The sequence below is a fragment of the Bos indicus x Bos taurus genome, chromosome 7 (genome assembly GCF_003369695.1).
Source record: "Bos indicus x Bos taurus breed Angus x Brahman F1 hybrid chromosome 7, Bos_hybrid_MaternalHap_v2.0, whole genome shotgun sequence".
NCBI classification, from domain to species: Eukaryota; Metazoa; Chordata; class Mammalia; order Artiodactyla; family Bovidae; genus Bos; species Bos indicus x Bos taurus.
Window position 1 is genome coordinate 84,426,075 of NC_040082.1, and position 25,688 is coordinate 84,451,762.

General features: G+C 38.1%; 1 protein-coding gene and 1 long non-coding RNA gene across 2 annotated transcripts in view; one reads left to right on the plus strand and one right to left on the minus strand.

Annotated features, from left to right (window-relative positions):
- LOC113895621 overlaps positions 1–25,688 on the minus strand; it is a 301,641-nt gene that overhangs the window by 251,996 nt on the left and 23,957 nt on the right. The window lies entirely within an intron of this gene.
- The window catches only part of CCDC192 (coiled-coil domain containing 192), a 95,193-nt gene that overhangs the window by 40,500 nt on the left and 29,005 nt on the right, over positions 1–25,688 (plus strand). Inside the window, exons 3-4 of the mRNA XM_027547019.1 lie at positions 19,367–19,498; positions 20,401–20,457. Of these exons, the coding sequence (XP_027402820.1) occupies positions 19,367–19,498; positions 20,401–20,457 (189 nt within the window). The remainder of the gene's footprint in view (positions 1–19,366; positions 19,499–20,400; positions 20,458–25,688) is intronic.

The window sequence follows — 25,688 nt, forward strand, 5'->3', positions numbered from 1 at the left end:
ATGATCCAGTAATCTGATTCCTGGGCATGTATCTGAGAAAAACAAAAACTTTAGTTTGAAAATGTACACGCACCCCCATGTTCCTAGCAGCAATATTTCCAATAGCCAATACATGGAAGCAACCTAAATGCCCGTTGACAGATGAATGGATAAAGAAGATGTGATAAACACACATACACACAAACACACACACGCACAGGAACATTACTCAGCCGTAGAACAGAATGAAATAATGCCATTTGCAGCAACATGAATGGACCTAGAGATTGTCCTACTAAGTTAAATAAGTTGGGCAGAGGAAAAAATACCATGTGATATCACTTATACTTGGAATCTAAAAAAAAAAAAAAAATGATGCAAATAAACTTTTTTAAAAAACAGAAATAAACTCATAGACATTGAAAAGTTACATATTCATATGACCCAGAGGACATATTTGGAGATTAAATGGATCTTAGGAATCTCTGCCTGGATCCCTAACTTTAGATTTTAACTATCAATTGGCTTTTTGGTGAATATTTGTATTTTCATTCAGAGTTTAAATAAGTGTTTCTTCACTCCTCAGAGTTCCCTGCTTTGCCCTATCCCAACTTGGGGGTATTACAGTTAAATTTGGTCCCTTCCAATTTCAAATGTTGAAGGTCTAACTCCTAGTATCTCAGAACACAACATCATCAGTCAATATGGTTTTTGCAGATGTAGTTAGTTAAAATGAGGACATGTTGGAGTAGGATAGGCTCCTAATCCAATAAGCCTGCATCCTCATAAAAGTAGAAATTTGGACACAAACATACAGGGAGAAGTCATGTAAAATGAAGCTGTAGAGACCAAAGTCATGCTTCTAGAAGCCAAGGAATACCAAAGATTGCCAGAAGCCAGAAAAGAGACATAGAAGAGATGCTTTATCACAGCCCTTAGAAGGAACTAACCCTACTGACACTTGATTTTGAACTTCTGGCGTCCAAGGCAGTGAGATAATAAATATATATTTAAGCCACTCAGTCTGTGGTACTCTAACAGCAGCCCCAGCAAACTAAAACAGGGGGTAACCATGCTTCTAAATTATAGACTTGGGAAGTCTATTTTAAGATGTACATAAACCTAGGAATGGCTAGAAATAACTTGTTAAAAGCAGAAATGTTAATAAATGTAAAAGTCTGTTTTGTCTAGGATGGGGGTAGGATGAGGAATTTGTTGTTTGTTTTTAGCTGTAAAACTGAAGAGAGACCAAACCAGTTCTGTGACCTGAAAGTATCTTCAGACACAGGGGTTCTTGCCCATCACAGGTAGGATAGGTAATTTTTACAGTGCTTGCCTCAGTTATTTATTGCCAAGGAATTTAGTAGCTTGTAGTACTAGTCCAACTCAGCTTGCAAAACTTTTTAGCACAAGCAAAGCCTGTGTTTTTAAATAGTCACTCCTCTCTGTAGCGTGAGTTCTGCAAGGACTGCCAAGACTCAATTTGTTTTTGAGTGGTTTTTGAGTGACACTGGAAACCTCTTCTACAATATTAATTGCTGTGTATGTGGGTGTGGATTGTGAAGGAGATGATCTAAGAGAACCAACAAGAGGAGATAAACATAACAATTCACATTACTATGAGGTGGTTTTAATAATTGTCCTCTCCAGGTTCGATGCAGGATACAGGATGCTTGGGGCTGGTGCACTGGGATGACCCAGAGGGATGGTATGGGGAGGGAGGTGGGAGGGGGGTTCAGGAGGGGGAACACGTATACACCTGTGGCAGATTCATGTTGATGTATGGCAAAACCAATACAATATTGTAATTAGCCTCCAATTAAAATTTAAAAAAAAGAAAAAAAAATAATTGTCCTCTATGAAGGATTGGGTAGATGGTGAAAGAAAGAGTTTTAAATATACTTGTGGCTTAAACATATGGATGACTGGTTCCATTTATTAAGAGAGAAGTCCTGGGAAGCTATAGAATATGAGGAGTTAATTTTGAATATATTCATCCTTTCTTAAAATTTTATTGAAGTATAGTTGATTTATAATGTTGTGTTAATTTCTGCTATACAATATGATTCAGATATATATGTATATTCTTTCCATATTCCTTTACACTATAGTATTGCAGGATATTGAACATAGTCCCCTATGCAATACAGAAGGACCTTATTGTTTGTCTATACTTTGCATCTGCTAACCCCAAACTCCCCACCCATGCCTCCCTCACCCCTTCTCCCCTTTGGCAGCCATCAGTGTGTCTGTATGTCTGTGGGTCTGTTTCTGTCTTGTAGATAAGTGCTCTTGTGTCACAGTTTAGATTCCACATATAAGTGATGTTACATGGTATCTGTCTTTCTCTTTCTGACTTAGTATAATAATCTCTAGATGCATTCATGTTACTGCAAATGGCATTATTTCATTCTTTTTTTATGAAGGCATTAATTGTTGGTTGCCTAGTAAGTATTCAAGCACAATATCAAGTAGGTTGTTGGATATATAAGTTAAGTGGTACATGTAGAAAAATTGGGAGCCATAAACAGGTGTATGACTAGTGTTTCAACCATGGCACTTAATGAGATCTGCGAGGACTTTCAGATTTTGATATTTAGAGGAGTGGAAGAAGATGAAAATCTAGCCAAGGGAACTAAGACTCAGGAAGAAATCCGGAGACTCGTGTGCTGGAAGCAGTAAGAAGTCAGTGTTTCATGAGGCATGGCATCCTCAAATGTGTAATATTTTACTGGGCAATTGAAAAAGATTGCCCAAAATGTGTCCATTGCATTTGGAAAAATGAGACTCATAGGCAACCTAGGCACAATCAGTTTTAGTAGAGCAGTGGGGGCAGAGGGCAGAGGCGAAGAACAGAGATTAGGAGAGAGAAATAATCCAGGGTAGCCCTCTTCACAGCCACGGGGAATTTTTTCCCTGTAGCAAAGAAAGGAGAGAGGTTAGGAGAGAGAGAGGGAGGGAGGAAGGGAATTCTGAGAATCTAATTTAAGACTCAGAATTTAAGGGTGCCTCTACTTTTCAGTTAAATGAACCAATTAATTATCTTTTTAATGGAAACCAATTTGCATTAGTTTTCTGTAATGTAACTGAAATGGTCTTGACAAATAGAGGAATTACTGATACACCCAAAACTAAAACATAGTACACCCCCTACCAAAGGCATGCCTTCTAGCCTTTTTCTTGACGGTGACCATGGAAGAAAAGGACAAAGAAAGCTCCCAGAGGTTAGAAACAGAATCAAACAGACCAGAAACCTCCACCTCCACTCATTGCATCACCAGGATAGGCCTCATTATTGCTGAGAGAATGTGATGCTCGCACTGGCCTATGACAACTGTAAATTGTTTCCCTTCCCTGCTCCTTTAAAGGAGAATAATACTGTGATTATCCTGTTTTCCCTGTATTTTAGACGTATTAGGGAGGGTGCATTAAATATTGTCTCATGCCTGTATCATGATGAGGCTCATCTGGATTTGATTCAGAGAGATATACACAAAATGTGAAGCCAGATGTAGGAACTTGACATGACTGTAGGTTGTCTCCTTTCGAGAGGGAAAGTACATTTTGGATTAATGTCGAATAGACACACGGTATTAGGCAGGAACACTTGGGGGAAAGCACATCCTCATGAGCACAAGGATGTAATTGTGCTGAACACAGAGGGTGAATTTTAATTGGCTTTTGTTTTATGTTTACCTTTTCTGGAGAATAGTTCCTTCGGGCTCCAATCTTTTAATAATCCTGGGACCGTCAACCACAATATTCCTTACTAGAAGGAATGGGATTGAAGCACATGACCTAGGTCCAAACAGTTATGAGATCCCATTTTCCTGACCATAAAGATCTACCCAGGAGTGGCCATATGAACACAGGTGGGGCAAATACAGTTCTTTTCCATCTTGTTACCGGAGGACACGCTGTTTTACTATTGAGGACCTGAACCTGGAAGGTGACAGGTAGCATCTTCCCCAATGTGTGAAGAAGGCTTGTCTGCCCTGGGAAATCATGAAGCCAACACATAGGAACACTACCAAGATGGAGAGGTAAAAAGAGAGCACTATGATTTCTTTGGAGTCTGTGGAAGTTGCGAATGAAACAGAAATCTACTGATTCCCCAGTTATATAAGCCAATAATTTTTTTTTTCCTTCAGAAAATAAAAAAGTGTGAGAAGACTGTAAGAAAGTGATAACGCTGTGGGTAGACAATCATCTTAAGAAGCTTGAGTGCAAATCAAAACCACTATGAGGTACCATTTCACGCCAGTCAGAATGGCTGCAATCCAAAAGTCTACAAGCAATAAATGCTGGAGAGGGTGTGGAGAAAAGGGAACCCTCTTACACTGTTGGTGGGAATGCAAACTAGTACAGACACTATGGAGAACAGTGTGGAGATTCCTTAAAAAACTGGAAATAGAACTGCCTTATGATCCAGCAATCCCACTGCTGGGCATACACACTGAGGAAACCAGAAGGGAAAGAGACACGTGTACCCCAATGTTCATCACAGCACTGTTTATAATAGCCAGGACATGGAAGCAACCTAGATGTCCATCTGCAGATGAATGGATAAGAAAGCTGTGGTACATATACACAATGGAGTATTACTCAGCCATTAAAAAGAATACATTTGAATCAGTTCTAATGAGGTGGATGAAACTGGAGCCTATTATACAGAGTGAAGTAAGCCAGAAGGAAAAACACCAATACAGTATACTAACGCATATATATGGAATTTAGAAAAATGGTAACGATAACCCTGTATACGAGACAGCAAAAGAGACACTGATGTATAGAACAGGCTTATGGACTCTGTGGGAGAGGGAGAGGGTGGGAAGATTTGGGAGAATGGCATTGAAACATGTGAAATGTCATGTATGAAACGAGATGCCAGTCCAGGTTCAAAGCACGATGCTGGATGCTTGGGGCTGGTGCACTGGGATGACCCAGAGGGATGGTATGGGGAGGGAGGAGGGAGGAGGGTTCAGGATGGGGAACACATGAGAAATAAAGGAATAAAAAACTAAAAAAAAAAAAAAAAAGAAGCTTGAGTGGGAAAAGCAGCATAGAAATGGGATGATGATTAGAGGAGGAGCTGGGGGAGAGTTCAACAGACAGCTTTTGTTTATTGCAGTTATTATGACATGTTTATACGCTGAGCAGAGTCATCCAGAAAGGGTAATAGTGAGAAAGAGCATGCAGAAATGGAAGGGGACTGGGAGGCTGTGGAAATTACAGGAGCAAAGGCTTTTGACAGATTAGAGAAGATGAGATTCAAAGCCAAGTGAAAGGACTGGCCTTTGATAGAAGAAAGCTTCTCCATTTGTTAAGTAAGGGTGCTTTTTCCTTCAACAGAAACCCAATTAAAGTAATATGTTAAGGCCAGCTATCATCGCACATAAGAGTAAGTCCAGAGATGGAGCAGTTCCAGCATTTGCTAATTCAACAACTCAAGAATGTCAACAAAAACACAGGTGTTACCTATCCTTTGCTCTCCCATCCTCAGTGTTGACTGTCTTACACAGTAACTGCAACAATTCCAAGCATTATATGCAGTCAGAACATCCTGCAAAAAAAGAGATGTTCTTCGTCCTGTATATCTTTAAAAAAAAATCTGGTCAAGAGCCTTTTCCTCAAGGCTCAAGGGGCCTCTACTGGATTGCAGGCTCATGCCTAAAATAATCTTTTATACCTGGGAACGGAGCCCAACAGGGCTGGCTGAGCAACAGTGATTCATTTGCTGGAAATGGACAAGACCAAGCTTCCCTAAACACATGGCTGCTGGCTAATCCAAATTGGGTGTCTGGTAGAAAGGGATAAATGGGGAGACGGTCATTGGGAAAGAGATTAGTAGAGTCTGCTGCAGGAAGGTTTATATATTGGCTGATGAGAAAGTGAGGGAATAGCCATCTGGCAGCCTCTATTTTTTTTTCAGTGAATTATTGATGAGGTGATCATTTGAGATGAAGGTGGAATTTTGATGAGAAAGAAAGTATGAAATGATATTTGAGGAAAGAGTGGAGAATAATAAATAGTTTTCTCAGAGAGGAAGAATGCATATTTCCCAATAGGAAAATATAGTATTTTGATGTCAGAGGAGTATTGAGTACCTATGTGAACTTTGAGTTCATTCATCCAAAATTGAACAGTGAAATGGACATAATGATGACAATTTTCTTAACCATTTTCACCAATCAGAAACTCATTTTCTTTTAAAGGAGGTGAAATTCACATAAATACAATTAACCATTTTTAAATAGATACAGTTCAGTGGCATTTAGTGTGTTCACAATGTTGTATAACCACAACCTGTCTTGAGTTTCAACATTTTTCTCCATCCCAGAAGAAGAATTACTTCCTACCTATTAAGTAATGATTCCCCATAATCCCTTCTACCTATCTCCTGACAACCAACCACTAATCTGCTTCTGTCTCTATGGGCTTATCTATTCTGGGTATTTCCTACAAAAGGAATCATACAACATGTGATCTTTTGTGTCTGGTTTCCTCCTGTTAGCAAAATCTTTTCCATATTCATTCAAGTTGTAGCAAGTATCAATAATGCATTCCTTTTTATGATTGAATAATATTTTTCATTGTATGTATACAACACAATTTGTTTATTCATTTGTTAACAGATATTTGGTTTCTACCTTTTAGCTATTAAAAATAATGCTGCAATGAACATCTGTATACAAGTTTCTGTGTGGATATATGCTTTCATTTCTTTTTGGTACCTACATACCCTAGGAGTGAAATTGTTGAACCATATAATCCGTATAATAGTAATTCTATTTTTAGCTCTTTGAAGAATCACAAAACTGTTTCCCAGAACATCAACACCATCAATATACAAGGATTCTTATTTCTCTACATCTTTACCAGTACTTTCTATTTTTTAAATCACAGATCTATACGCATGCTATATTTGAAACAGATAAGCAACAAGGACCTTCCATACAGAGAACTCTGCCCAATATCCTGTAATAACCTAAATGGGAAAAGAACTTGAAAAGAATAGATACATGTATATGTATAACTGAACCACTTTGCTGTACACCTGAAACTAACCCAACATTGTTGATCAAATACTCCAATATAAATTTTAAAAAAAAGCCATAATAGTGGCTGTGAAGTGAAATCTCATTGTGGTTTGTATCTGCATTTCCTTAATTAATGACTGATTATGTTTGAGTTTTTTTAAATTAGGAAGTGCCCAATTTTATTCACACAATCATTAATCACAACTGCAAAAGCAGATTTATAGTGCCACATATCAATAACAAAATGGGAAGGAAATGAAATATTAGAGACATCTTGTAAAACTGCAAAGAAATATGCACTAGGCTAAACACCTTTAGTTAAGCCATGGTTTCACAACAGGTTGTTTCACTTTTTCATTTTCGCAATAAGTTATTCCTTATAGTTATTTTTTCTCTTTTCAAACTAATTCAGATACAGCTTTGTGTACAAGAATTTTTTTCTTGGTCATTGGTTTAATTCTGTTGAAAACTACCTTGCTCTGGTGAATACCCATAAACAGTAGTGAAATTTGCCACTATTCCTCTGCTCTAATCACCCCAGGTACAGGTACCATACAAGTAGCGACAACCTCAGTGTTCCGGAGCCCACTGAAATTATCCAAACTAGCTAATCCTAACCCTGATTATCTTTACTCATGTGTTGCTTCCCATGGAAGCTACAATAAATGTTCCTGTCCACATTTTCCCCTTGCTTCCTCTACTCCTGAATGACCCTTTAGTTCATATACGTCTGCTCTATATCATTACCCTCCTCATGGTGTGTCATGCCCCTCCTCTTTGGGACTGTAACAGACTATCTTTCCAATGGTGATCAACTCCAGATCTGTTAACCTCACTACACCTGAATAATAATTAGTCTACATTTTAAAACATAGGTGTTCAGTTCAGTTCAGTTCAGTCGCTCAGTGGTGTCCGACTCTTTGTGACCCCATGAATCGCAGCACGCCAGGCCTCCCTGTCCATCACCAACTCCCGGAGTTCACTCAGACTCACGTCCATCGAGTCAGTGATGCCATCCAGCCATCTCATCCTCTGTCGTCCCCTTCTCCTCCTGCCCCCAATCCCTCCCAGCATCAGAGTCTTTTCCAATGAGTCAACTCTTCACATGAGGTGGCCAAAGTAAAATGAAACTCCAGTGAAACTCCAAAGCTGGAGTTTCAGCTTTTGCATCATTCCTTCCAAAGAAATCCCAGGGCTGATCTCCTTCAGAATGGACTGGTTGGATCTCCTTGCAGTCCAAGGGACTCTCAAGAGTCTTCTCCAACACCACAGTTCAAAAGCATCAATTCTTCGGTGCTCAGCTTTCTTCACAGTCCAACTCTCACATCCATACATGACCACAGGAAAAACCATAGCCTTGACTAGATGGACCTTTGTTGGCAAAGTAATGTCTCTGCTTTTGAATATGCTATCTAGGTTGGTCATAACTTTCCTTCCAAGGTGTATAATAACTCAAATTAATTTTTATGTGTTTATCTTATACCCTGAAACTCTACTAGATTCATTTATTAGCTCTAGTAGTTTATCTTGAGGATTGTTTGAAACTTTCTATATACAGAATCATGTCATCTTCATATGGAAATAGTTTTATTTCTAATTTACAGTTTAGATTTTTTTTCTTATTCTGGCTTATTTGGTCTTATTTGGCTTATTTTGGTGGAGAAAACAGGCATTCTTGTCTTGTTCTTGATCTTAAGGGGAAAGCTTTCCATTTTTCAACACGGAATATGATGTTAGTTGTGGGTTTTTTCATAAACACCCTTTATCACATTGAGAAGGCTTTCTTCTATTCCTAGTTTGCTGAGTGCTTCTATCATATCATGAATTCTATCATATAATTTTCTGCATCTATTGACATGAACATATTGTATTTTTCATTTATTCTATTAATGTGTTATGTTGTAGTAATCATGGATTTTTTAATCTTGGTCTGCCTTAGCATCCTTGTGATAAATTCCACTTATTCATGATGCATACTCTTTGTAACGAATGTCCTTTTGGATCTAGTTTGCTACTATTTTGCTGAGGGGTTTTGCATCTATATTCTTAGGTAATATGGATTTATACTTTTTTTTAACAGTATCTGTGTGTGACTTTGATATTAGGGTAATGTATTAGGAAGTAGTCTACTTTTCTGGTTTTTAAATGAGTTTGTGTGAAATTAGTGTTTACTGTTCTTAAAATGTTTGATGAATCTACAGTGAAGCCATCTGATCTTGGACTTGGATGAAAGATGTTGATTAAAGATTCAATCTCTTTACTTGCTACAGGTCTATTGAGATTTTCAAATTTTCTTGAATCAGTTTTGGCAGTTTATGTCTTCCTAGGAATTTGTTCATTTCATCTAGATAATATAGTTGGTTTGCATCCAATTATTCATAGTCTTCACTCATAATCTTTCAAATTTCTTTAAGGCTGGTAGTAATTTCCCTAGTTTTACTTGTTTTTAGTTTTTTTTTTCTTTTCTTTATTTTCTGTGAATATAATTAAAGATTTGTCAACTTATTTGATCACTTCCAAGGACCAATGTTTTGGTTTCATTGATGTTTTTGCATTCTGTTTCATCTCTGACTTAATATTTATTATTTCCTTCTGTTGACTCTGGATTTAGTTTTCTCTTTTTCTTCAAGGTATGAAGTTAGGTTGCTGATTTGACATAGTTCTCCTTTTTTTTTTTTTTTTTAAACATTGGTGAAAGAAATCAAAGAGGACACTAATAGATGGAGAAATAAACCATGTTCATGGATTGGAAGAATCAATCCATGATTGTGAAAATGAGCATACTACCCAAAGCAATCTATACATCCAATGCAATCCCTATCAAGCTACCAATGGTATTCTTCACAGAGCTAGAACAAATAATTTCACAATTTGTATGGAAATACAAAAAACCTCGAATAGCCAAAGCTATCTTGAGAAAGAAGAATGGAACTGGAGGAATCAACCTGCCTGACTTCAGGCTCTACTACAAAGCCACAGTCATCAAGACAGTATGGTACTGGCACAAAGACAGAAATATAGATCAATGGAACCCAGAGATAAATCCACGCACCTATGGACACCTTATCTTTGACAAAGGAGGCAAGAATATACACTAAAGACAATCTCTTTAACAAGTGGTGCTGGGAAAACTGGTCAACCATTTGTAAAAGAATGAAACTAGAACACTTTCTAACACCATACACAAAAATAAACTCAAAATGGATTAAAGATCTAAATCTAAGACCAGAAACTATAAAACTCCTAGAGGAGAACATAGGCAAAACACTCTCCGACATACACCACAGCAGGATCCTCTATGACCCACCTCCCAGAATATTGGAAATCAAAGCAAAAATAAGCAAATGGGACCTAATTAAACTTAAAAGCTTCTGCACAACAAAGGAAACTATAAGCAAGGTGAAAAGACAGCCTTCAGAATGGGAGAAAATAATAGCAAATGAAGCAACTGACAAACAACTAATCTCAAAAATATACAAGCAACTCCTACAGCTCAATTCCAGAAAAATAAATGACCCAATCAAAAAATGGGCCAAAGAACTAAATAGACATTTCTCCAAAGAAGACATACAGATGGCTAAAAAAACACATGAAAAGATGCTCAACATCACTCATTATCAGAGAAATGCAAATCAAAACCACTATGAGGAACCATTTCACGCCAGTCAGAATGGCTGCAATCCAACAGTCTACAAGCAATAAATGCTGGAGAGGATGTGGAGAAAAGGGAACCCTCTTACTCTATTGATGGGAATGCAAACTAGTACAGCCACTATGGAGAACAGTGTGGAGATTCCTTAAAAAACTGGAAATAGAATTGCCTTATGACCCAGCAATCCCACTGCTGGGCATACACACCAAGGAAATCAGAATTGAAAGACACATGTACCCCAATGTTCATTGAAGCACTCTTTATAATAGCCAGGACATGGAAGCAACCTAGATGTCCATCAGCAGATGAATGGATAAGAAAGCTGTGGTACATATACACAATGGAGTATTACTCAGCCATTAAAAAGAATAACACTGTGGAGTAATGGATGATAAAACCAATTCCTGAAATTAGGCTTTTCTTTAGAGTGGTCTTTGTTCTTCCCCTCTGTCTACTGGTCTCTTAAAAGCCAACAATGAAATAGCCAAAAAAAAAAAAAAAAGAATACATTTGAATCAGTTCTAATGAGGTGGATGAAACTGGAGCCTATTATACAGAGTGAAGTAAGCCAGAAAGAAAAACACCAATACAGTTTACTAACATATATATATGGAATTTAGAAAGATGGTAATGATAACCCTGTGTGAGAGACAGCAAAAAAGACACAGATGTATAGAGCAGTCTTTTGGACTCAGGGAGAGGGTGGGATGATTTGGGAGAATGGCACTGAAACATGTATAACATCATATATGAAACGAGTCACCAGTCCAGATTCGATGCATGGTACTGGATGCTTGGGGCTGGTGCACTGAGACGACCCAGAGGGATGGTATGGGGAGGGAGAGGGAGGGGGGTTCAAGATGGGGAACACGTGTATACCTGTGGCAGATTCATGTTGATGTATGGCAAAACCAATACAATATTTTAAAGTAATTAACCTCCAATTAAAATAAATTTATATTAAAAAATAAATAAATAAATAAATAAATTTCATGTGGAGTTTGAGCCAAGGAGGAAAATGCACTTATGATGCAAGTATAAAACTTGGTTAAAAAATAAGGAAAAATGTCTTGCCCTTAAAACTTCTGTGAAAAATATATGCTTCCAAATAATAAATGGAGCTGTTGAGGTCAAAAAAAAACCAAAAACAGTTCTCCTTTTTTAATATACATGTTTCATCTATAGGTTTCCCTCTGGCACTGTCTTCACTGCATCCTCTAAGTCTCAGTATGTTCTTCTTCTGTTTTTCTATTTATCTCCAGATATTTACTTTCCCTTGTTATTTTTTTTTCTTTGACCCATTGATTCTGTAAGAATGTGCTATTTCCATTCATTTTCAAATTTCTCAGTTTTCCTTTTGTCATTAATTTCTAGATTTATTCCATTGTAATTGGAGAAGTTACTTTGTATAATTTCAATCCTTTTAAACTTATTTAGAATTATTTTGTGGCCTAATATATATGGTCTATCCTGGAGAATGTGCCCTGAGCACTTGAGAAGACTGTGTATTCTATTGTTGGATGGATTATCCTGAATATGTCTGTTAGATCTACCTTATTTGTAGTGTTGATTGATTCTATTTGCTCTTGATCTTTTGCGTACATTTTCTATCCATTATTAAAAGTAGGATATTGAAGTCTCTACTCTATGATTATTTATTACCATTTATTTCTCCCTTAAATTCTGTTAATGGTTTCATATATGGGTGGGGGGGGTCTATTGTTTGATGTATATTTATAATTTTGATAAATTAACGCTTTTATCAATATATTATATCCCTGTATTCTGTAAAAATTTGACTTGGCATCATCTATTTGATGTTCTCTGATATTAGTATAGCCATGCCAGCTCTCTTTTGGCTACTATGTGCATGGAATATCTTTTTTTCCTTTCACTATTTGTTTCTTAGAGGTGGAAGTTACTCTATTATAAATGGTGTATACTTGGATCACATCTCTTAATTCATTTTTCCAGTCACTGTCTTTCATTTGCTGGGTCTAATCCATTTACTTTTAAAATACTACTGATAATAAAGGACATAATTCTGCCATTTTGCTATTTGTTTTCTCTGTATTTTACATCTATTTGTTACTCACTTCCTCCATGCTGCTTTCTTTTGTGCTTGATTTTTGTATACCATTTTAATTCCCTTTTCCTTTTCTGCATCTTCTTCAGCTATTTGCTTCTATAATGTGTATGTTGGTATACTCGGTAGCTTTCCATAGTGTCCATAAATCTCTTAGGCTCTGATCACTTCTCTGTATTCCTTTTTCTTCCTGCTGCTTACATCAGGTAATTTCAGTTGTCCTGTCTTCAAGTTTACTTGATTCTGTCATCTTCTAGCTTATATCTGCTATTGAACTCTTTCAGTAATTTTTTCAACTATTTTGTTTCCTAAGTTCAGAATTTCTACTTACTTTTTATAATTTTTATCCATTTATATATTTTCTACCTGTATATGTATCATTCTTATTTCCTTTACTTCTTTGTCCATGGTTTCTTTCAGCTCTTTGAGGATATTTAAGACACTTATTTTAAAGTATTCATTTATTAAGTCCAAAAGTTCAATGTCTAGGCTTCTTCGTGGATAGTTTTTATCAATTGATTTTTTTCCAATAAATGAGTCATACTTTACTTGGTGATCTTTTTACTTGTTTGTTGAGAACTAGACATTTTGAATATTATAATACAGTAACTCTGGAAATCAGATTCTTTCTCCCTCCCCAAGACCATGTACAATTCTTCCCTCCTCTACAGTTTATATGTTTGTTTAGTTACTTTTCCAAACTAATTTTGCAGAGACCATATTTGTTGTCTCATGTGGTTACTAAAGTTTCCAATTCCATTGCCTCTGCAGTTAGCCAATGACCTTACAGAGATTTCCTTGAATGCCAGCATCTTTGTTCATCCAGCGCTTTCCTGGATACTGAAAGTATTCCACTGGAATCCAGTGCTAATAAATGGTTGGTTCTGACAGTTCTTGCCAGCTCAAAAATTATTTACGTGGGAGAACCAATTCCTAGAGCTTCTTAATCTGCCATGATTTTGAAGTGCAAGTCATTTTTTTTACTTTCATCTTGAATATTAATATGAAATGTATCAATACACTTTCTTGACTGCATCAACAAGCTGTGCAATGAATACAGTTTATTTTCCTTTGACTTTTAATGATATTGCATTACATTTATGATGATCTTCTATTGAATACCGAGGTATATATTAAAGTTGAATATTTTAGTGGATTTATACAGCCTCAAATGTGTAATATGAAAGTTGTTCCTTTGTTTTACATAATTCTTATGACAAATATTGTCCATGCTTTTAAAATCATCTCCTCCGCCTAAATTTGTTAGAATCAGGCAGAGGGGAAGGGGCCGACTCTTCAAAAATCAAAGGAAGAATATTAGCCTCCCAACATCATGTGAACCATATGTTCCAACACAGATAGCTGGTTAGGAAATACAGAAATTGATTATTTAAAGAATAATGCATTTATACTCTCTTTATAAGCAGATATCTGATACTAAGTTGGACTGAGCTTTTATCTTTATTCTCTTTCAAACAAGTAACTATAAAACTAAGCAGTTCCTATGAAAAAAGAAAAAACAAAAGCAATAAAAAGGAAGTAGTGCCCAAGGCCCCTAGAGTTTTTAAATTCAATTGAGATATCTTGCAGCTATAAACTTAGATTTCCTCTTACTTTCTTTGATACCTTGTTTTCTATCCTATAATTTGAATTTGAATTTAAGCAGCATTCCTAAGAGCTTCCTGAATTGAAAATTAAATTTTGAAAAGTTCTAAAACTCCAATCAAAACAATGGAGTGAATTAAAAATGGTAGCTATTATCTTGCAACTCAGTAATAGAGTATATTCTTTTATTCAGTACTTTAAAAATACTTAGATATATAATTATGTTATTTCATTTTCTTTTCTTTCATTTTTTCTGTTCTTTCCTTTTGGATTATCAGTCTTATTTGATACGTCATTTTCAAAAGGGCTGGGGCAATATCAGTAGTCTTATGCTAATAAACAGTTTCATCATTATATAATGCAATCCAACATTAGTTCTTGCCTCAATGTATCCACATGAGGCAGAGATAATAAGATCCCTTTATCCTGCTTTTGTGAGATTATGAAACATATGATAAAGAAAACATCATTTAAAAAGTGAATAAATGGAATATTTTTAGCAAATATTATTTCTGGCCAATTTGACTGAATTTTGTTACAAGTTTTGACAGAATTCTCCCCATCCATCCTTCTGGGAAATTTACAACCTAGTTAGAATACACATGACTGGAGAACCACCCTGTAAAAACATAGCAAAGTGACATTGTAAAATTTTATTATGGGCTCATAGGTCATAACATCAGAGGGTTGTGGGGTCAGGCCTAAAATATAGATATTGTGATTCCATGTCAAGATTTGTTAGAGATAAGCTGAATCTGAGCTAAACATATTTGAGCCAAAGGGATATTCAGACAAATTTATTATAAGAGGAGAGCAAAGAGATGGGGTTGGTGTGTATATAAAAAGGGACTGAGATGGCAGGACAGACTTTTCTCAAGTCTTAGGAAAAAGGAAAATAAATTTCCTTCGTGTAAATAAGTGAACACACAGAGAAAATGTGCTGAAAGCCACATGATCAGGGGAAAATCACAGACCTCATCTTTGCGGGCAGTCTCAGAGTGAGGGTTTGGATATACTACAGAACCCAAAGTGGGAAACAGACCAGTGTAGATCCCAATCCAACCTGTTCTTATTAGCTCTGGGAAAGCCCCTAAAAGCACCTAACTTCCAATCTTTAAAATAGTCATAACAACAACAATATAAACAAAATGTGTGGTGTGCTGTAGCTACCAAACAAATGTTAGTTGCTATTTTTCCATAGATCTTACACACTTATGGTCATGATTATGCAATTTTGGAATCAGACAATTTATCAGCAGAGTGCTTATGGTAGCAAGTAAGAGAAAACTCAATGTCTAATCAATAAGGAAACTTATAAACTCACTAAGGGTAAGTCCCAAGGTAGGAGATGCTTCAAAATTAATTGAAGAAACATTTCAGTAGTGTCAACAAGGCCCAGGTTTGTTCTGTTGTCCACACTTCCATCCAGAGAGTGGCTTTGTCATATAACCGGTTTCCTGGATGTTTGTAGGATGGCTATGGTAGCATTCATGTCTGTGGATAAGAGAAAGTGCTTCTCCAAATCATTAGAGTTCCTCCTGGCCAGCGTGGGTGGTGCAAACTAGGTCATATTTCCTACATTAACTGTTGCCAGAGAAGATCCAGGATCTGATTGGCTTAGGCCTTGATTCCTCAACCAATGGGAGGAAAATGGATGGAAGGAAAGAGAATGGGATTGTCATGATTATCAGGCCCCATTTCTGGGGTCAGACTTGGGCTTAGGGAGTCACACCTAATGTCCACTACTGAACACTCCTATATTCACTATCTATGTCCTTAGACAAGTTATGCAACCTTATTGAATTTCCTTATCTGTAAAATGAATATGAAGCTAAACTGAAATAAATATGAAAACAAAAGGTTCTCAGAATATCTGATATGTACTAAGTACCCAGTAAGCATTTAAGTAGTACTAATATTATTACTCATCTATACACTTTCACGGAGAAGGCAATGGCACCCCACTCCAGTACTCTTGCCTGGAAAATCCCATGGACGGAGGAGCCTGGAAGGCTGCAGTCCATGGGGTCGCTGAGGGTCGGACATGACTGAGAGACTTCACTTTCACTTTCATGCACTGGAGGAGGAAATGGCAACCCACTCCAGTGTTCTTGCCTGGAGAATCCCAGGGACGGGGGAGCCTGGTGGGCTGCCGTCTATGGGGTTGCACAGAGTCGGACACGACTGAAGTGACTTAGCATACACTTTCACATTATGGAATAGTTTTTAAATTGTCTGCTTTTCTGAGTAAATTTTGAAAATACAGACAATATCACCTTTATTTTTTACCCCCAAAGCTTACATATAATAAAGATCCAACATATTTATTTAGCAATGAGTGAATACATTAATATCTGTTGAGTAAATGAATAAAGGCCTAAAAACAATAGGAGATAGATTTAAAAGAAAGATAACCAAATGGTGACTGGATCAATCATTCAGGATATGGGAACAAAATGGGACAGACTGAGAAAGAATATATTTGAGATTTAAAAAATACATCAGACTTAGAGAGGACTTTTCCCTGAAGACAGGAGTGGTTACAGGAAGTGAGAAAACCAAATATAAATTGAGTTTAGGGTAACCAGCTCGTAGAGGCTGTGACATCTTCAGATACTTTATTTTATAATTTGATAAATAATGAATATTTGGATAAAACCTATGTGAATGCTTACTGCAGTCGAGAGGATGTAGAAGAAATAAAAATAGAACTACTGAGTGTTTGATGTATTCCAGGCATTGTTTTAAGTGTTTCTCTTGTGTAGACTCATGTATAAACCTCAAAACAAATGCAAGAGATAAGTACTATTCCTTTTATCCTCATTCCTATTTATAGGTGGGAAAGTCAAGCCCAGAGAGTCTGAGCAACTTGTCCAAATCACAAAGATAGCAAGTAGCAAACTGAGAGTTTTACCCAAAGTCTCAGAGTCTGTGTCTTCAGCCATTACACTCTCCTATGATAAAATGGAAGGGTGCTCGGAGAAATCAGACTACATTTCCAAACCATCATGCACCCAAGAGTTAGATGTATTAGTATTCACGCAGAGTACGTCAGGCCTCCCAGGTCACTGAGAGCTGAAAGGCAAAGACAACAGTTCACGGCACATGTACTGCCTCTGACTCTCCCTTTTGGGCTTCACTTGTGACTCAGCTGGTAAAGAATCTGCCTGCAATGTGGGAGACCTGGGTTCAATCCCTGGGTTGGGAAGATCCCCTGGAGAAGGGAAAGGTTACCCACTCCAGTATTCTTGGGCTACCCTTGTGGCTCAGCTGGTGAAAAAATCCTCCTGCAGTGTGGGAGACCTGGATTCGATCCTCAAGTTGGGAACATCCCCTGGAGAAGGGAAAGGCTACCCACTCCATTATTCTGGCCTGGAGAATTCCATGGACTGTATAATCTATGGGGTCACAGAGTTGGACACGACTGAGCAACTTTCACTTTCTGACCCTCCTGTTGTGCTTTCATCATTCTCTGCATATAACACAAGGGCTGCAGAGAGCCAACTAGACAAATACTTGTTGAGTGAATGGTTATGTGCATGGATGGATGGATGGATACCAGCATACGTGATGTACCCAACTTATTTCCATGGCAGACTAACCTCTCAATGCCTTTCCATTTGGTAAATGTCTCTAAATATTTGTTGCATTTTCCAAGATGAGATGGTATGCTTTGCAATAATTCTTGGAATATGAAAAAGATACTTAGAGATAAGCCATGCCTCAGAGCCCGAGATCTGGAATGAACACAAAGTTGTATGTCCCTTTCCAGGGACTCTTTCAGAATTGTTGCTGAGCTAGCAAGAAAAATCACAAGGGACTCTCCAGGGAAGCTAAGGGACCAGGGATTATCCCAGTACCACTCTCCTCAAGAGAAATCTACAAACAGGAAAACACTCACCTTGAGACATTTTATGGTTATGGTTAGCACAGATCTCTCCTGGAGAAGGAAACACAACCCATTCCAGGATTCTTGCCTGGGAAATCCTATGGATAGAGAAGCCTATGACAATAACCAAAGCCCTTGATCATCTGATTTTAACTAGAAATTCCTGCATTTCCCTTCAGCTCCTTCTATCCTGCTGCTGCTGCTAAGTCGCTTCAGTTGTATCCAACTGTTTGTGATCCCATGGACTATAGCTTACCAGGCTCCTCTGTCCATGAGATTCTCCAGGCAAGAATACTGCTCTGGGTTGCCAGGCCCTCCTCCAGGAGACCTTCCCAACCCAGGTATCGAACCTGCATCTCCTACTGCTCCTGCACTGCAGGCAGATTCTTTACAGCTACACTAAAAATTCAAGGGAGGGAGTCAGAATTCCTCCTCTTTCTAGAGAGCTGTGGCCTCCCGTGGGGTCACAAAGGGTTGGACATGACTGAGTGACTGAGCACGCATGCATAACTAGCTAGTATTTTGGGGGTTTCCCAGGCGCAGAGGTAAAGAATCCACCTGCCAGTGCAGGAGATGTGGGTTCTATCCCTGGATCAGGAAGATCCCCTGGAGTAGGAAATGGAAACCCACTTCAGTATTCTTACCTGGAAAATCCCATGGACAGAGGAGCCTGGTGGGAAGGCTACAGTCCATGGGGTCACAAAGGGTTGGACATGACTGAGTGACTGAGCAGATAGCCTCCAAAGAGTTAAGTTTCAAGAACCCTATCTAAACCACAATACAGATTTCAGATTCAGCTGTACAAATAAAATACAATGTTGAAACATAATAAAGATGAGTGTTGAGACTGTTGTACTGGACATCTCTCTGCCTGCTGTAACTATGTTGTCTCATCTCTTGCCCAGAAAGATCTTTATTATTAAAAATAAATAAAATCAAAATTATTTCCTTATCTCTCTTTACTAATCATTTGTCATCTATGAGAATGTTTCAAAAGCCATTTTCATATTTAATAGATATTGATGGAAGGCAATTCATTTGCAAATTGGACTTTAATAAAATAAGCTTTAAAAAAGTCATTGTACTTCCATACCCTTACAAGCACATTTCTTCAGCTTGCAGTCTCGGAAGGAACAAAATCAAAGCTGCTTGAGCAAGTTTCCTGGCTGGAGAAAAAGCTAGAAGCTCTGGACTGTAGGGAAGACAGTGGAGAACCATACAAAAAATTGGTTCTTGCAAAAGACCAGGTATGTCATAGAAGAAGAATAATCTTTATTTTAAAAGTTACCTAAACATATGAGCTGACAATCCTGTAGTTATTTCTGGCTGGGCTAGAAGTTCATATTTAAGTTCAAGATGGTAAATCACAGTTTTTGTATTTGCTCAATGTAACTGTATTTCCTGATAGAATATTCACATACAAAAATAAACTTTCTTGGTGATATTTTTAAGTTTGATATGTATTCTTTTGAATCATATTAAGTGAATATCCTATTTATTTTATAAGTGATACTGACTATACAAATACTTCGTAGTTTTCAATTGAACTTAATCAAGCAATAGCTTCTTTCTGGGTAGTGAAAGAAGTTGACCAAAACATTTTTCATAGACTTTTAATAAATTACTTTATAAGAAGTAACCAATTTCTGAATCTTAGGACATTTATATATGTGTCATTATGTAAATTTATCTCTTGTTCAACCCATGTTGTTTTGTATCTGCTTTTGTGATAGAGGGATGGATAGATAGATAATCTGTATCTATATATAGGTATATATATCTTCACATTAAAATATATCCATATATTCCAAAGGCAGATACCAATTCATTGGGTCCCACATGTATGTATACATGATGTGATATAAGATAGGTTAACTTTATTTTCAGTACATCAAGCGAATATTATTTTTCCCAATCATGACCTAGTTTTTACTATATTCATATACTTTGTTGATGTGTTCTTCCATGGAGTAGAAGAGAGAAAGAGATGGGAGCGATGATCTATTTAATGATGATATTCAAAACATCTAGCTGAGATAATGCTCCCATTTGTAAAATATGAGAACCAGTACATATTTACATCTGGAACACTTTGAATATGTAAAAGGAAGAGTTACACACTTTGTTTCTAAACTTTACCCCTTTTCAGTGCATTGAGAAATTACAAGCTGAAGTAAAAGCTTCCCAGGAGCAACTTGCAGCCTATGTAAGTGTCTTTCACCTTTTTTCATCCTTTATTTTATATCATTGTTATTCTGCGAATGAACAGAAATGTTTCAGAAGTTGTAACTATAGTCTCTCCACTGCAAACCAGTCACAGGGCTAAGAACCAGCGTTTTTACTGCCTCTATAGACTTGTTTTCCATAAATAGAATTCTGATTTACACTGATGATAAAAATTGCAAGACTGAGTTCTTATATATAACCAGATGACCTAGTCACATATGATCAGGATAAGAGAACTGGAAACTAAGGGTAGAAAAACAAGCAAGCTGGGGTAGTTGTGAGTGAACAGAAGTGGAAACTTTAGACACCTCTCCTATAGGCCTAGGACAGTTCTTCTTGAACTTTTGTACATGGAGAAGTATCTGGAAAACTTTTCAGAACAGTTTTCTGTATGCCTAGGATAGGACCTGAGAATATGTGCCTCTAGGGAATGCTGGATTCAGATGCTGCTGCTGCCCATCTTTAGACCATATTTTGAGCAGCATTATTTTATATATAGTTATTTTGCCCCAGTCTTCTGGTTTTTAGGCTAATGACCATATGAACAAATCAGATAATGAACTGCCAATTTTCTGCTACAAGTCTTCCCCAAGAGAGAGAAAGACCCTCTGAAGTTCCAGGGGAAATTTCATTTATACTTTACCCTGTCTTCACTTAGAGAACAGCTTAATGAACATCTCCTGCCACAACAGCCTTGTGGATCCATGTGCATAAACCAATGGCTGTGGTCCTGTCACTGCCCCTTCTCAAGGATCTGAGAATGCCGGGAGTGTTTCCTCAGTCATTCGCCATCCTCTCAGTTATCTCCTCCATCCACATCCCGCGTACTATGGAATGACTTATTGATTAAGAAGAGTGGCCAGTCACCTTCCATGGCCAGTCTGAACAACAACAAACTCAGACCAATCTGAGAGACTGAAGCCCAGAAGTCCTGGAGAAAAGACTGCAGAATAGTATATTCTGATCACCAGCCCTTTGAGGTTTGCAGTGATCTGATTTGGATAAAAACCACAATAGTTTCCCCAGTTTTTGTCCTGGGGTAGAGAGTACTCTTGCCTGGAAAATCCCATGGATAGAGGAGCCTGGTAGGCTGCAGTCCATGGGGTCGCTAAGAGTCGGGCACGACTAAGCGACTTCACTTTCACTTTTCACTTTCATGCATTGGAGAAGGAAATGGCAACCCACTCCAGTGTTCTTGCCTGGAGAATCCCAGGGACAGAGGAGCCTAGTGGGCTGCCATCTATGGGGTCGCACAGAGTCGGACATGACTGAAGCGACTTAGCAGCAGCAGCAGAGAGAAGCTAATCTGCAGTGGCAGTTAGCAGAGTTTTAGACTAAATTTAGATTCTTTTCTGGCCTTGTGTGCTCAACTGACCAAGACTGAACGTGACTCAGGCCTACACTGATGACACTGTGACTGATTCAGATAGAAACATCTCTCATAGCCGAGCATTCTCTCCCTGATGCCTCTCCCCTGGCCTGCCTTTCAGGGTACTGGATAATGACTATTGTCAGAGGATGTCAGCTCATGCCAGGTGGATCCCTACAGCCATTCACCCAGGGGGTTTGTAGCTCAGAATGTTTTAAGGAGAGAGATTTGCTAAGGTTCAGTATTAGCTTCCAGCATCTCTTCATGAAAAACATGAAAAATCATGGTCATGGGAGCCTTAGGGAAATTCCTGCAGTGTCTTCTTCCACTATTTAGCTTCTGCAGTCGATTCCTGTTTCATGCTGGTCCTGCCGCAGGTGTGTCTGAACTGGGAGTGCTCCCTTGTGTTAGGGTATTGATACCAACCAACGAGATTTCTCCTGTGTAATTGTCAATGCTCAACTTATAATATAGCAGATTAATCATTAAAGTTTTGCTTGCTCATCAAGAATATTTAAATGAAAATAATGTTAATAATAATGTTTACTGAAGTGGACCATGTGTTTCCTAGGTGATAGGTGCTTTATGTATTACCTATTTTACTTCTCAATACAACTCAAAAAGGTGAGCATTATTTTTCAGATAAGAAAACTGAGTCTTAGAAATTAGATCATTTGTCACACACATGTTGATTGTGAAATCTATGCTTTTGCTCTCTCAACTTGCTACCTCTCTACATTGTATTTCCCACACACCATTGGAAGTGTCAAACATGTTGATAAAGCTTCTATCTTTAGTCTCCTTTCTCTATCTACTCTGAGTGATTAATCAGTTCATAATTCTTCAACTCTTCCTTCCATGCAAATAAGCATACCTTCCTCCTCTACCAAGTTCTATCTTAATAATCTTCTGATCACAGCTCCTTAGTGCTATAATGAGCATTTCTTAAAACACTGTTCCTGGAAAAAAAATTTAAATTATGTTAATAAGTATTCTGAAAAAAAAGAGAGACAGGCATTGGAAATAAAGTTAAATTAAATATGTTCACTTCCTGCAGGATTTATTAGTGTATAATCAATCTCCAAAACAGGGCCAGAGTATGTAATTTCCCAGTGGTGTTTGTCCTCGAGTGACATTTTAAGCATACAACCTTGGAGATTGCTGGTATACTGCATTGAATCAAAACTCTAGGTTTGCTAAATACAACCTGAATATCTGGTGGATATCCTAGGTTCAGCACATACAAAGTCAAATTTATCATTTTTTATTCTTATCTCTTCAGTGTGTTCGTCTGTGTTCCCTAGGCATGGTGTATAATATCACAGTGTTATTATATACTGTAGATCCAAACTTAAAACAGTATTAAAATCCCACCTGTTTCTGCTTGTACCTCATATTTTGCTAATTGTTGCCTCTGAGTATACTTTTACAAGTTATCTCACTTCCATGTCTTTGATTCCATTGTCCTGCCAATCCCTAGCTCTTTTTGACCATCATAGATCTCAATTATTGCTACTAGCCCCAAATTATCAACATATTCAAGTTCAGAGCCACCACTACCCCTGCCTACCGCCTCACCCAATCACAGTGTAGCCCACTTGCTCTCACACCATCAAGCCCTGTTTGCAGAAGAGAGAAAGGATAAAAAACTGTATGAAGATTTGATGTGGGGGCAGAAAACCAAACAGAGCTGGAGGTTAACACTCATGGGAGAATGAAATGTCCTGGAGGATCAGAGAAGGGAAGGGGGATGAATGGACCAAGGTGTGGGAGTGGAGCCCTGAGGATGCAGTGAGGAGACACGACATCAGAAGGCTCCTGGGAGTGCTGGAACGTTCAAGGTTAAGAAGTAACCAAGAGTATTAATGAGTTTTTCAAGCAGTTAGGACTTACACCACCTACAGTATGTGAGAGTCACATATAGAGTCTAGAATTTCTGTCTGGCTGTGCCTCCCAAGTGTAACCCTTCTGCAGGATGTGACCACCACCAGGCTCTCCTGGCTTCCTGCTACTCTGGAAATTTTCCCACAGGACTGTCCCATGCCTAGCCTTCATTTCCCTGTTCTCTCTCACCCCTCTCTCTGCCTCAGTCCAGTAAGCTAGTAAAATAGAGCTGTCACCTTTCTCTACACAGCCAGAGTCTGTCGGTGCCCTGGGACTTTGCTCTCTGCGCTCTCACCGTCCGAGCTATCCTTCTCTCTCCTTTTTCCAAATAAATGTTATTCTGTCTGTAAGACTTGTCTCAAAGACTAACCTCTCCCTTAGCCCCCAGGGTACCTTCTCTGGGCTCCCTAACCTCCTGTACACCATCTATTTTGGCTTGAAACACTGTGTTTTATCTATTTATTTTTATTGGGGTATAGTTGCTCTATGGCTTCCCTCATAGCTCAGTTGGTAAAGAATCCACCTGCAATGCAGGAGATGGTGGTTCAATTCCTGGGTCGGGAAGATCTGCTGGAGAAGGGATAGGCTACTCACTCCAGTATTCTTGGACTTACCTTGTGGCTCAGCTGGTAAAGAATCTGCCCACAAAGTGGGAGACCTGGGTTCAATCCCTGAGTTGGGAAAGGGAAAGGCTACCCATTCCAGTATTTTGGCCTGGAGAATTCCATGGACTATAGTCCAAGGGGTTGCAAAGAGTCAGAGATGATTGAGAGACTTTCACTTTCACAGTTGCTCTATAGTTTTGTTACTTTCCGCTCACATTTTACTGATGCTCTCTGTTTACATCTCTGTCCACCACTGGACATGAAGGACATTGAGGGCGGCACCAAGAATGTGTGGGCTCACTGCAAATCACTCAATATATGTTGCTTAACTGAATTTTACCCTGATCGTGTCATTTCCCCTGTTCCAATGCCGAGTACTATCACAGTTGCCCATTTTCCCAGAATAAAGTCCAACCTCCTGACTATGGCTTTTATCACACTGAAAATGAGGGGCCAATCCCTTCTCTTGTCTCCTCTCCATCACACATCTGTGATCCTTGAGTATGGCCATGAATTCCTGCCCTGGGACCTTTGCTCATTTGCAACTGGAATATGTCCCCATCCTTGTGTTCACCAGATTTTTCCCATGCTTTATCAAGATTGTTCCTTCCAGACACTTTTGTCTGACCATCAAACTGGAAGTGATCTCTCCTTCCTTGGTACTTTCACAGCCCTCCTCTGCACCTGTCTTCTGTCATTTGTCACACTATGACCCACAACAGAATTATTTGATGGGCCCAGCTCTTCCCCAAGACTGTGAGCACTTCAAGGATAGACAGCAAGTTTGTTTTTCTTTATGCCTCTCACAGTGTCTGGTTCAATGCTTTGTACAGATTTCATTGAAATGAATTGCTAAAAGGGATAAATTTAAAATAAGGTTATTTCGGAATTTATAATAGCTCACTTAAAAATCTCTGGGAAAGTTATTTTATGCAATGTGATTCCTTAGAAATGCCAGTTACATAAGGCATTACTTTAATCTGAAATTGATACTTTCAAGGTACAACATGGAAGGGACAAAAAGGTAATGATTCCTTAGAGTGAAAATAAAAGGAAAAAATAGCAGAGAAAGAAAAAGTTGTAAGAAACCTCAATTGCAGAAGAAGTAAGAAGAGCAGATGAAGGACACTATGGTCTTAACATGAAAATTAACAATCCAAGGTCTTAGTTTCTTTTTATTCAGGATTCACTCTTCTAGAAACCAATAGTCATATTATTATATAATTAAATTGATAGCTATGCAATGTGGAAAAGGTACAAGCCTCAACATTTCAGAGTAAAACTGTCACTGCTAATATTTTGAAGATTAAAATCTCATCCCATGAACTTTAGGAAGCCTTGTCACAGCTTACA